Below are 13,512 nucleotides of genomic sequence, written 5' to 3'. Positions count from 1 at the left end.
CTAAGTAAAGAGAAAGTTCAAGATTTAGATGTCTCATTTCTTAATAGCAACTTTCTAGGTGTATCGCAGAAAACCAGTTATATATAAATGGAATGGTCCTTTCACATTTGATGCTGAAAATTACGGCAAAAAGCTGAGTTAGGAAACTGAAATGGCAATGAAATTACCACTTATCCCAAACAACCACAGCCCAGTCAGAAGTCAGAACAACAACTGCATGCTTGTCAGCTGAGTTTGAAAGAAGTTTGCCATGGATGTGCCTCCAAGTTGAAGATCACTTCAAACTATTGTGCTATAGCAAGAATTGATCACAGAGAGGTAGCCTGGAACCTTCCTTAAACTATCCAAAAAGGGAAATTGAAGATCCCAAGACAGGAAAAAGCAAGAAACTGGAGACTGGGGAGGTTTCTTGTGCTGCAGAAGGCTGAAGGAAAGCAAAAGACCTGTACTTAAAACTCTGACAGCTCAAAAGCAACAACTTCTTCCAGACAAAAATCTCTTATTTTCAATGAGCAAATGGTAAGAGTATAACAGTACTCTTATATAACATATGTTAAAATGAAAGGTGCTCCAATTATGCCCCATACTCCAGAAAACCAATTAAGGCTGAAAAGTGATGAGCAGCTGGGATGATCCCAATAGCCTTGATGCAACCTTAAAACAAGGTGATAAGTATGGAAGTACAATTAGTATGATAAAATAATTGGGATTGATCCAGTTTTATTAAGTCCTCTTGGTTATTTTTAGGGTATCACTGTAGAGCATGATTAAGATAGCACAAGGAACCTTAACTACAATTAAAATTGTTCAAGGAACAAGGGTTTTCATTTAGGCTGTCTGTCAAGTGCATATAGGAAAGCAGTTCTTATGTAACCAACGCATTTTAACTTTCATTTTGAAAACAAACATGGGTGTATTGTTTGCTTTTTGGTTTGTTTATATATAACTACTTATTTGTGGGCATTGAGTCTATTCTTTAATTTAATTTTAAACAAAAAAAAAACATACAGAATAGAAATCCCATTGTGTTAGTAAGGTTGGAATTTTAGAACGTGGTTTTCTGAAACAACAGATCCTGGAATACAAGTAGTTCTCAAACCAACTGACTTTGAAATGTAATTTTTTATATAGATCCAATACGATGACAGCTTTCAAGCCCGTGTAATTAATTGCTGAATTATTCTACAATAAAGAAGCAACTTTCCATTAATTGGGAATAGATGCCATCAAAGATGCACTACCACCAGTTTCCTTACACATATACCTTTGAAAATTAAACTGGTTTTATTGACAAGGATCACTTCTTTTTTTAACTAAATATCTTTAGTATTAGAATGAAAAGCGACGCTTTAATCTCAACAAAAAGCTCTTCTACAAAATTAAGACAGATGCTTCACCTTCACAGTTGCAAGGTTGTTTAATTCTCCTTTCAAAGCAGAGGAATGAGACAAATTTTGATTTCTCCAAGTGAAGAAAGTTCTGATGAGCACCCAAAATGTAATTTTGTCTCGTTCACAGGGAAGATGGTCAGTACACTGTTTATATGTTAGCAGAATATTTTGTATCTCAAATTTTAAAGCTACCACCTAATTATAACAGCTGCTTACAGGATTTTAATTACTCCCTTTTCCTGCTGCTACTTGAACTGAGCAACCCCATATTTGAACAATGAACTTGCTTCATGTGAGTGTTAAATGAACACTGAAGAGTGGCCAGGCTGATTTATCTAAGGGATTTGACAGCTACTGCCTGCAGTCTTGCCAATCAGTAGACCAAGAATATTTATACACTTTGGTTTTCTCCTTTCCACTCTCTGAATTCCCTACCAGGTACCTGTGAATGAGGGCTCTAAATGGAACAAGAGCTGAACAAAGCCAACTTTTGCTACAGAGGCACCAGTCAGATTTAGGACTCAATTTTATCAGGGGTTTAATTACCAGGTAAACCACATCTGCACCAAAGATCTTCCTGCCTTTATAACATGAGGGTATTTCACCTGGTGTATCCCCCACAGAAGGGTTTATACCTGACTTAAGGGATCCTTATCCATCACAGGAGCTCTGTCAACTTCCTGCAGTTACTATGCATGTTAGAAAAACATTCCTGCATTACTATGAATGTAAGTAATAACAGGTTAAAAAGTTTAAGTATTCCAATATGAAGGAAAGATTGTTCTTTGAAGGATACCTGTGCACAAATATCACTGGGAAAAAACACGTTGGTTTTCACTTCAGTTCAGGAGTGCAGAGTTTGCAGAGGAACTACGGATGGTTAGGCAGGACCACAAAAAATCCAGTTTGGGTCTTTGTGAGTTAAATGTTGCTGATAACTCTGATGATTCTAGGGCCTCTATTCTAAAATAATTGTGTTGATGACAGTTTGGGAGCTCTACAGAATAATTTTGGTTATGTTCATGGTCCCAAAATCTACACACATAGGGACTCAAGTACAGGTCCCACTTCTCAGGTCAGAAACGTGCCTTGTCAAATCCCATCTCTGCATCAGCAAGATAAATACTAGCCAAAAAATAGAAAAGTTTAGTTCCTGGATCAGAAGGGAGCTATGGTGTATCCCAGGCAGGCACCAAAGCCAAGCATTCAGGAAGTCAAAGTGGAGAGGTAAGACATGAACTTCAGAGCACTCCCACCTCACACTCTAGATGCAATATAGGATTTAGCTAACCAATAAAAATCCAACTCTTTTTTTTTCCCCTGGGTAGCATCAGTTGAGGACAAAATGAGGCTTAATCAAAGGCTGTAAATGTGAATATTTTCCTCTTACAAGAGCTAAAAACTTTTAAAATTAAATGCATCTCCGGCATTTAAAAATCAATTTATACACTCATGTCAGAGGAAGGGAGAGAAATAACTCACAGTGGCACTTGTGTTTTAATGCATGAAAGCCAATGGATGAAAGCAAAAATAAGGGCATCCTGCTTCTGATCTTAGAGCACTGTCCCTAGAATCTAAACATACTGGGAAGACACCAAGGCCAACAGACCGAAAGCAGCCAAGGTAGCAGAATATTGTGTACTGCCATGTCTTCTTGGAAGTAAGGATGGGATAAGAGAGTTTACAGTTTTAAACTGGCAGAGAGGGCAAATAGGAAGTAATAAGTTTAGTGGTTTGTTTTCATACGTTCATTCATCTTTCTGCCACTATAGTTTACATTCTTCACCATCATTCTTATGTGGTATCCATTTTTTGCCTTGCCTCTTACCCACACAGTAGCAGGATTTTTGTCAGCAAACCAGAGAACCCCAGCCACTGACAATTAGGGACCAGCAGGCCTGGCTCGTTTTGAAAAGGAATGCTAACTGAATCTCCAAAGCCCTTTTTCAGTTATCAAAAAAGAAAATGTCCTTACCATTCACATAGCAAGACTGCTTGTCAATACCCAAGGAGTAGCCAGGCAAACAGGAGCAGATGTATGACCCTGGAATATTGATACAGGTTTGGCCACAGGTTCCCAAACCACCTTCAAGGCACTCATCAATATCTGAAATAGGTATTTGAAAAAGATCAGGAAAATTCACCTAGCAAAAGCAGCAAAGAACAAGAATAAACTTTGATAAACTTATCTAACAATAAATTGTCACAAAATGTAAAACTTAAATGATGGTGGCTATGTTTTCCTTCATGCGTTGGTTTCAGAATTATAGGGGGTTGGGGGGAGTAATTTATCATTGTCACAGTGGTTTTGCAGCGTGTTGGCTTTTTATTTTGGGTTTTTTGATTGCCAAGGAAAATTACCCTTTTTCCTAGTGTCTGGGCACTGGTCTCTAATTGCTCAAACACAGGGAACAGACTTGTCTTGATTTGTGTTGTTATTTGCTATGCAAATGCAGCTTGCAGCTGCTTGCTTCTGTCTTTATCCCTTTTTCAACAGTAATCATTTTGCCAACAAATTAACAGACTTTGCAAAACAGCAAAGCAGAAAACAGATTATCACAGCACTGAGGTCATCACTGAGCTCATTTTTGTTTGAATCAAATCTCAAACAGACATACAAAGCACTTAGAGTCCCACTGTATTCTGACAGAAACAAGCCCAAATCAAGGCACTGAGCAAATTCATTAGGCTTTTAACTGGTAGGTTAGGCTAGAAGGCTTAGGAATTGAAAGACATTTGAAGTATTTATGGTGTTTTTTCAGGGCTTGAGGAAGTGACTATTAATTAAGCCCTAAACAAAGGAATCTGTTTAGAAAAAAAAGTCTACAACTGAGGACTGTAGTTTATACTAAGGGGGAAAGAAATTTGCAGTACCATGGACAATTTCCCATGAAATTGAGAAAAATTTTTGTTCCTGCTGAAAACAAACACATCTGATATTAACTTCCCAAGGTACTTGACATCTGACAGTACCATATACTGGTATATTTCCTGTATATTTTCCTTCTTCAATTACTGTGTGATGGTTGCTCTAAGGAGTAGCTTTTTTCTTGCCCATTTGACTCAGCACATGCAGGAATGAAGGAATCAACACATTTTGTTTTAAAGAGATACATTTGAATAAGTCACTAAAGGATTTGGATTCACAACAAACTAGGTCTGTGGGTGTTATGTGAGAATTCCCTTAATTTGAAGAACAACGTCTTGACTACAAGGAACAGCAATTTAACCAACTCACAAAAGACTTTGAAAGAAACTTTCCCAGCAACTCAGGGAGACCCAAGCAAGCAGATCTCTGATATCCTGTGGTTCTGCAAAACACACTTCTAAACTGCTTTAAGAAACTATGCTTAGAAAGAAGTGTTCCAAGGGGCTTCATCTGTGCCCAAGTACCAAAGGTGTTCAAACAGAATGTCAATGCTTTTCAGCCGCCTAATGTGTCTGTACCAACTAGGGAAGGCTTCCATATTGTTTACAGAGTTTTCTCACAAGTTCATGCTCCAAATCGAAGCTGAAGTAATTTGACAATGTATGAAATGTAATCAGAGCACATGCAACTGATTCTTGTTAGATTACAAAGATAAAGCAGAAGCGTTTTCAGCAATGTAATTCCATAAAGTACTCTAATTCCAGCCCACAATTTTCTCCAAACAATCAGCTTTCAGGAGCATATTTTCCCACATGTACTAGGATTGTACATTCCATTCTCCACGGCATTAAAAGAGAAACCCTTCCAAATCCCCTCTAGGAAGGTTTGATGGGCTTAGAAGTGTGTTAATGTGCTACAGACACCATGGGCTCCAGGTCACCACTAAAACTAGATACCCCTGGCAAATACTGCCTGGATGCCAGTGACACCAAAGGGCGCTTTGGTGGCCCAAGGGGAAGGGCTGTGATGAGCTCAGCTCCTTGTCCAGTTGCTGTCAGAGTTAGACATGAACACTGTTCGCCACTCCCTCCCTCATGCACTGGTTATCAAATCAAGAAACTGGCTGACTAAGCTGGACACTTGACATGATCCAGCCACCAGCACCACAGCACGTGTGAGAATGTGTTGATAATGTAGTTTATGTCTGTCAATATGCTTTTATGACAGTAATAGCTTGCTAAATGAGCCTGAACTTATTCCTCTGTGGAAATCACAAGTATGGGTGGAAAAGGCAACCGTGTAGATATAGGATTGCTAAAGAGGGAGGTTTTTTGATTAAGCAGTGTGAAGCACAGATGAGCTATTATTCAATCACAATAAGGAGTACATAAAACTGAGAGTTAAAATAAATAGGCCTGGCCTATAGATTAGACTTGAAAGACTGCTTTCTCTGAGAAGAATTTGTGTTCATAATGGACAGAAAGCTGACAAGAAAATGCAAATCACAACACAAATAAACACAGGAGAAATTAATGACTGTGAGGACAAAAAATGCTTTTCTATATGGCAGTAGTCAGACTATATTGGCATGCTGTTTGTATTTCTCAGATAAAGGTTGTTAAAGGATCTTGAAAAATTAGAAAGTGTATACAACAAGGATAGAAAGCCTGATTTGAAGGTAAAGAAAAGTGCCTTTCTATGAGAAATTCAAGAGCTCAGAATGCTTAAATTATCAGAAAGAAGCTTTGAAGAAGGATTAAGCACCACAAATTAATACTTTCACAAAGAAAATGTAGCAGATTTTCTAAAAGACACTATAATCTTTTTCAGGAACAATTTAACAAGCAGTGATAGCTGAGAACTAAAGCCAGGGAATTTAAATTCGGACATTAAATTCACATTTTAACAGGAAGGGTGAATCACTAAGGGAACTAGTTACCAAGGAAAACCCTGAAGGCAGTGAATATTCTAAAGTCAAGGTCATACTGGGAAGACATGCTTTGCCAAACACAGGTTACTGAGAAACAGACCAAGGTAAAAGGACGATGACCCTTTATTTCCATGGGGGATTCTCCAGGTTTATATGAGTGTATGAAACTGACTGTCCAAGAATGAGAACACTGATTGGTCAGGATGCAGGAATTTACACTCTTTTCTCAGTAAAAGCACTTTAAGAGAAGATTTAAGGGTTATCAGCCTGTCCATTTTCATCGCCACCAAAATTCACACAGTAAAAGCAAATCCCACACATACTGAAAAGCAAGCCGTGGCTCCAGCTGAAGACTGGCTCTTGAGGAAGGAGAATTTCCCAATAACAGAGCAGGGCCCCAGGGCCACAGGCAGCTCAGCCACTGGACAGTGCCCTTCCAGTGGTGAGCAGGAAGAGCCAAGAGACACTGTCATTGTGAAACAGGCCTCAGCACTGTCAGTGTTTGGCTTCTATGGCTTTAACAACAGAAGAGGATCCTATGCTTAACACCCTCTCTTCATTGCTTAAAGTACCAAAAAAAAAAAATCCAGGCAAAAAATCCAAATTGAACCAACCAATCAAGCAATCAAACCACCAACCCCAAAGTAAAATAAACAAAAAAAATCTGGTTTTTAAGGTTTAGGAGAACTCAATCAGAAAACCATCCATCAGGTGTAACTAGCAGTGCCTTCATCTGCACTTTTAGTGCCAAAGGAAAGCATGGAGTTGCATCCTGTTGAAGCTGTTTTACGTGTCCTGGCAACCACATCCCCCAGTGGGAACTTTACCCTGTGAAAGAAATCGGCTTAGTGAACACAAAAGCTGTCTGCAGTGCCCTGACAGCCAGCCCTGAAAGGAAGAATGAGGTTCTGCTTAGTTCTCAAAGACTTCTTTATGCAAAAAATGCCTTGAGAATCAGCAAAAACGATGAATCATGTCATCACGATGTTGGCAGCTCTCAAAGACTTTGCATACAAATATACTACTTCATTGAGAGTCCGGAGAAAGGCTCTGCTTGCAGAAGGTTGAAGCATTAGTATGCCTGGCAGGGACACAGAGAAACCACAGTGAGCCAGAACTTGAATTTCATTATGGCCCCAAATTCATACATTATATACATAAAGTATACGTGCAGATACATACACTCAAATAACCTCATGCAAATCTAGCTCCTGGTGAGTTGGACTCGTGATTAATTCAATCAGCTGTGTCCAACCACCACCATAGTCTTTTCAACAAGGCTGAACATGAAATTTCATCTGGGTGACAAAGAAAGAAACCCATCACTTTTTTCTATTGTGTTTAAAGGATCCAGCTCAAAGAACAGAAGATAGCTAGAAATGGAAGAAGACGCTCCAGCTATCAGCAGCTCAAAATGAAACAGATGATGCACAGTTCAGTATATTTTATCTCCAATTTTAAATGAGGCCTAAAACACAATCTGATCACTCACAAATTTTGAGAGGGCAGAGGTTGTGAAATGCTCATGTACTGTGGTCAGAAATACAATATGAACACAATGAGGGCGTTACAACTCCTGGTGTATTCCAGGCCAGAGATGATAATGTCACAGATATGACACCAAGTGAGAACATATGATTTATCAAGTATAAAATGAAATCAAATTTAGAATTTAAATACAATTTAGAAAAGAGTTTCAGACACCTTGTAGAGAAAGGACAAAAAGATCCCCAGGAACAACAGCATCTCTTTTTTATCCTTTCTGGACTCTAATCTCAAGTGTTTGCTCACTAGAATGGAAAAAAAATTCTACCCTTGAAATCAATTTTATATGAAATAAAGTCTATGTGTAAATTAGTAGCTACAAAACAAACCTCTACTTCCTGGATCATGCAACTTCCAACATATCATTGCTGGCTTGCCTTTCAAAGATGGAGGCCATGAAGCATCATCAAATACTGTCATCCAGCTCCCTTTAAAATCAGATTTCAAATTAGATACTAAAAAGTAGTCAGGTTTATTTTAGAACAGAATACAAAATTAGTAACTACTATTTTACAATGAGTTTTTTAATATTAGTTAATGGCTCAGGAGTCTTCCCCTTAGACCTCTTTAGTATTAGGCATCATGTGATGAGTGATGCCATTTTTGTCTTTTCTTGTAACATATTTGCCTCCTTCCTATTTTGATCCAAGTTTTCACAGCTGAGGATAGTATTTCTCCACATTCAGCTGGATCCAACTGAATGTGAATCTCCTCATGAATTGGTCTGTGGTTCAGACCCATGTTTGAGAATTACTGGCTACTATTTTAAAAATATTTACAAGCTCCTTTTTCCACATCAGTATAATAAGAAGTAAGCTATCTGGAAGACAGCTACTGAAAACAAGGAAAAACCACACCTCCACTGCAGCTCTTCTGAAATACAGAGGGAAGCACAGGCAGCTTATCGGGTTTATCCCTGTCATGACAGGGGTAGGGAGCAGTTGCCCATTTCATTGGCTCCTACTGCTCCTTATGAGATGCTTGCAAAGAAAGAAAGGAGAGTTAAAAATGTTTTGGCATTTCATATTTCTCAGAATACACACAAGAAATTTTAACAGCATGTCTTCAGAAGTATTGAGTAAAGTGAAGACAGGATTTAGATAATTAAGGGGAATTCAAAGATATAAAACAAAAACTAATAACTTTATGTTCCTCATCTCAGTGGTAGGAGAGAGGTGAACAGGAAGAAAGAAAAGAGTAAAGCTTGACACACAGAAGGAAGCATGTGACCAAAAGAGGCGACCTACATAGCTGGAGTTGTCACCTTCTAATTGCAGGCTGTAGCTCTGTAGGAATGAGCAGCATGTTAGCCCTGTAGAATTGACAAGGGCTCAGCAGTTAATGTCAGAATTTGGTAGAAATGTGCTGAGTTTAAGAACCTAGGATCAGTCAAAACTTCAATAATATGGGTCTTGTTTTCCTTCTTCCAAGATTTTTTTACAATACTGTTTGGTATCTTAAAAATTATTATCTTTCTTCATTTTTTCAAACTTACACAGTATTTAAAGTCAGCCCTGAAACCAAAGTACACTTCCAGTCTTGCAGTATCCAGAAGATAATATATTTACCTAGGGTAGCCCAAGACTAACAGACATTAATATCTACTCTAAAATTGATAATGCAAGAGGCTGCTCTAGGGCCTTCTTCAGACAAACAAGGAAAACTTTTTCAGTCTTGAGTAGGGAAAGCATCTATGCACCATGAGAGAATAAAAAATACTGTTGTTAACGTGGTGTTTCAGGAGGGCACAAGGCAACTGATTCCAGCAGGCGTAGGCCCATCCTCTGGTACACCCTGTTGTGCTTACATTGTCAAATATGTTACAAATCAAAGCCCTCCTGAGACCAGCTATGCACGTGGCTTTTTCTTCGCAGCAATAATAGCTCCTCTGTAGGCCAGACTATTTTTTTTCAGAGGTAGAAGGTTCTATGATTCTACTGGAGTCTACAAACATGAGTTATTAAAGGTGACTGATCCACAATCCTCACAGCATCTTAAAATAAGCTACTAATTCAAGATGGCATGTAAAAAATTGCAGAAGTGCTTCCAATTCTACCATAACTTATCAATATATTGATGCATTCATTCATCAGACTAGTTTAGCTCTGACCTTGTGATCTCTTCTCCCAAACTTTCTTTCCTATAAGCTTTGCTGTTTTGGGACTAACAGTGCCTCAGAAAAGTCCCTTCTCTCTTGCCATAACAAGTCAGGATTCAAATAATCCCTCTTAAAATAACTGTATAAAATTTTGTGAGACATTTAGGGTTAGATTTCATTATATTTCCACAGGATGAGGAAATCTTTGATCTTTGAATATCTACAGAAATAAAAGGAACTAATTAAGGAGTGAGCTTAGCAATGTAAGAAGATGACCCAGACCTTTTTCTTCAGCCTCAGTGTGGAAACCAGATCTAGAAAAGCCTACACACATTCCTGCAAGTATCACTCGTAGCAGCTCACTAACAAAGAGCAGACACCTTCTCAATTCAGGGGAACCCTTATGGCTGGCAGGTTGCCACCACAGCCTCAGAGGATGAAGAACATTTTGCAATCGGTGTATCTATTACAGCTTGCCAAGAATGGTGGCCAAGCCACAATTCAGCTTGCTGTCATTGTTCACAGTGCAGTGGTATGAATCACATCTCCCACTCACCACTTTTATCCCCAGTATTACCTTCAAAGCCTGCCTCCAGCTTCCTGCCGCTTGCTTCCACTGCACCCTCTGTCTCACATCATTACTGAACTAGAATATCACGCGTCCGGTCTTCTGCTCACAGCACCAGTCGTGTGTCCAGGACACAGAGGAAAGAGAAAGGGAAATCCCTAACACCAAAGCATCCTGCAATCTTACATTTCATGTCAAAATTTCACCTTTCCTTAATCCCCTGTAAACCAGTGGCCTGTAATTGGAAAATTACCATAATGCTTCTCATTTTTCACTTACTCTGTGTCACGTGGAATTGCTCAGAGTATGTCACAGTAACATCAACTCTTCTGCCGATATTTCTTGAAGAGTTTGCTGAGCTACCAGCCAATCTGTTTCAGTGCATTATCTAGAGTTCTTCATTCACACAGCAGCTAATTTTCAAAAGAAGAGACTTTATGCAGAACTGGTTATGTCTTCATTAATGGAAGAGCAATATGCATCAATGTGCAAAATACGTCCACTGGGAAAAAAAAGCCTTTGCAGCCTTTTGCATATTAATATTTAGAGTGGGGTTTTTAACTCATTGAACGGTAGCCAAGCAATTCCCTTCATCTCAGTAGGATTCTCCCATTATACACAAGCTCTTAATTGGGAAACCCAGTAATGCAGAAGCCATATCTAATGGACATCCTAAAGAGCTCTTGGAAGCTAAGTACATGCTAGCAAATGGCATGGATCTATAGGAAAGGCTGTGTAAACAGCGACAGCTGCTAAGGATACGGCATACCCACTGCATGTACCTCAGCCTGAACTTACAGAGACTCAGGCCTAGGCTGGTCCCATGGACCAAATGGCCACCAACAGCAAAAACAGGGAAGATGATCCCTACAGGGACATCCTCTGGTTTAAGTTTCCCTAAAGTGAGTTCAGGCTGTGCACTTTGAGAGTGCTTTTCAACATGAAGCAAACATAGTAGGAGGTAGCAATATGGAGATTAATTTCAGAGGTGTGCTTTTCCTTTGAACTGAAGCATCAGGGTAGGAGCACTCTTGGTGTGTTTGGCTCTCACATAAACCTTCAGTCAGGTTTACAATTTGTACACAAATAATGCCCAGCTCCTCCCCCCTCAATTTGACAGCATTTAACATGCAGGCTTCTATTTTGTGCTTATGAGATGAAATTTCTTGGCAGAAAGCACAGAGGAAGCACCTGTTACTGCATCACTAGAATCATGACAAGAACTGAGTCAGAGCCTCTGAAGCCCGAGGAATCTAAGGCAAAAGCATTAACTCCAAGTATCAGGAGCTGCTTGAATCCTTTCAGAGCATTTCCTCATCTCCTAACTGCAAAGTTCACAACTTCACTGGCTCTGGATTTCTTGAAAAAATCTGACCTCGTGGTAGCAATGGAGGGAGAAGGGTTCTGTCTTCCTTTGTCTTACACTTTGTAAAGAATTTGAACCTGCATTTTACATGCTCCAAGTCACTGGAGATGATTACAGGAATGTTGGTGTTGCACATTTCTAGCAGACCTCCCTAGCACAGTATTAAACAACCTGCTATTCATGTATTGTATGAGATGCATTATTAGCATGAGCACACACACCTAGATGTAATAATGAGCATAGAAAAAATAGCTTTTAAAGTTATCTAGCCCACATCTAAATGCATACTAATATGTAATAATTGAAACACTCTTCATATATGCATACAGAAATAAAAAATACACCTATACTCAAACTTTTCACATACTGAAGCATGAATACATGCATGCTCATGTACTGAAACTATGGAGACACTAAAGCTATGGTAGAGAACAGGTCATATCTCTTAATGATCATATGAAAACCTATTCTTCTTTCTGATAGTTAAACAGTGCTGATTTCTGAAAAAAAAAAAAGAGTTCTGTACATTTGAAATGCAACAGATATTGAGAAGCTGATTTATCAGTTCTGCCAGTACAACACACAAGCAATCTGTAAAAAAACTTTTCAAAAATTTTAAAGCCAAATTAAGAGAATATAAATGCAGTTTTCTTAATGTGGGAATGTTCAGCAACTTACCTACACAAGCAGAGTTTTCAGGCTTTAGTCTGTATCCATTAGGACAGTTCCAGTGCTGCAGAGCTGAGAGGCTGACAAAACCAATTTTAAAAACCACTGGCAAAAAAGCAACAAGGAAGAGAAACATAATCTTGAGGGGTTTTTAGAGCTGTCACTAGAGAAAAATTAGTTTGTATTCAGTCATATCCAGGACAAGATGAGCATGTGTAATCCAAAAAGTTTTCTGCAATCTGTCACTTTAGACTCAGACATCTTATCACAATTTCGAGTTTTATCTTTGCCTCGCTTTTCTTGTCACTTTAGACCTTACTGTGTCTGACTACAACCTTGAAGAAATTCCTGGGAGATTTCTTCCCCACACACATCAGGGCTTTTTTCTCTCGCTCTTTCGTTTCTTTTTTTTTTTTTTCTCTTTTGGAAGCCAAGTATGAAATGCCTGACACTCTTGCCACAAATTTAACACAGCTCAAAAGCCATGCTCGCAAGGATCACTTCAAATTTCCTTGCAACAAAGCTGCTGTTTAAATCTTTAAAGCAGAGAATTCAGAAAGTTCTTCAGCACAGCTCTCAGTGGAGTGCAGGGAGCGAAATCTCCAGGTACCGTCCTTCTCCGACTCGCAGTTGTTTTTTACATCCAGACTTGGATGGACTCCTCTTTTCTTTTTAAAGCTCTGCTTGCCCCACCTCTTCTCTTTTTAGTACCACTTGAGTGAACCCTGTGTTTGCACATAGTAATGTGGTCAGTTCCTTACTACAGGGAACTGAGCCAGCATGCAGATATCCAGCCACCCATAATAAATACAGTCTCTTTAGAAAAGCAATGCCTCCTGCTCGAGAAGTACCTGCAGCTTGCCAGCTAACTTTTTTCCATAGAGATTGCAGGCAAATTATTCAATTCCTGTTCATTCTCAATTAGTTGCATTCCTCTTAATATCATCATGTGTTTTACCACCAGAAATTAATTTTGTCATGAAAACATTTAATGCAAAAATCAGGGGGGAAAAATCCCTCTGGTTTCTCTGATATATTTTTACTGGAAATCCAAATCAGATTAAGGACAAGTTCAG

General features: G+C 38.9%; 1 protein-coding gene across 1 annotated transcript in view; it reads right to left on the bottom strand.

Annotated features, from left to right (window-relative positions):
* The window catches only part of EGF (epidermal growth factor), a 57,439-nt gene extending 44,373 nt beyond the window's left edge, over positions 1 to 13,066 (bottom strand). Inside the window, exons 1-2 of the mRNA XM_054292574.1 lie at positions 12,446 to 13,066; positions 3,367 to 3,498 (exon numbers count right to left, since the gene is read on the bottom strand). Of these exons, the coding sequence (XP_054148549.1) occupies positions 3,367 to 3,498; positions 12,446 to 12,572 (259 nt within the window). The 5' untranslated portion in view covers positions 12,573 to 13,066. The remainder of the gene's footprint in view (positions 1 to 3,366; positions 3,499 to 12,445) is intronic.
* Positions 13,067 to 13,512: the final 446 nt, after the last annotated feature.

The sequence above is a fragment of the Melozone crissalis genome, unplaced genomic scaffold (assembly GCF_028551555.1).
Source record: "Melozone crissalis strain CALT ecotype California unplaced genomic scaffold, PUWL_Pcris_2 ptg000006l_1, whole genome shotgun sequence".
Taxonomy (NCBI): domain Eukaryota; kingdom Metazoa; phylum Chordata; class Aves; order Passeriformes; family Passerellidae; genus Melozone; species Melozone crissalis.
This window is presented reverse-complemented; position numbering and strand designations above follow the sequence as displayed.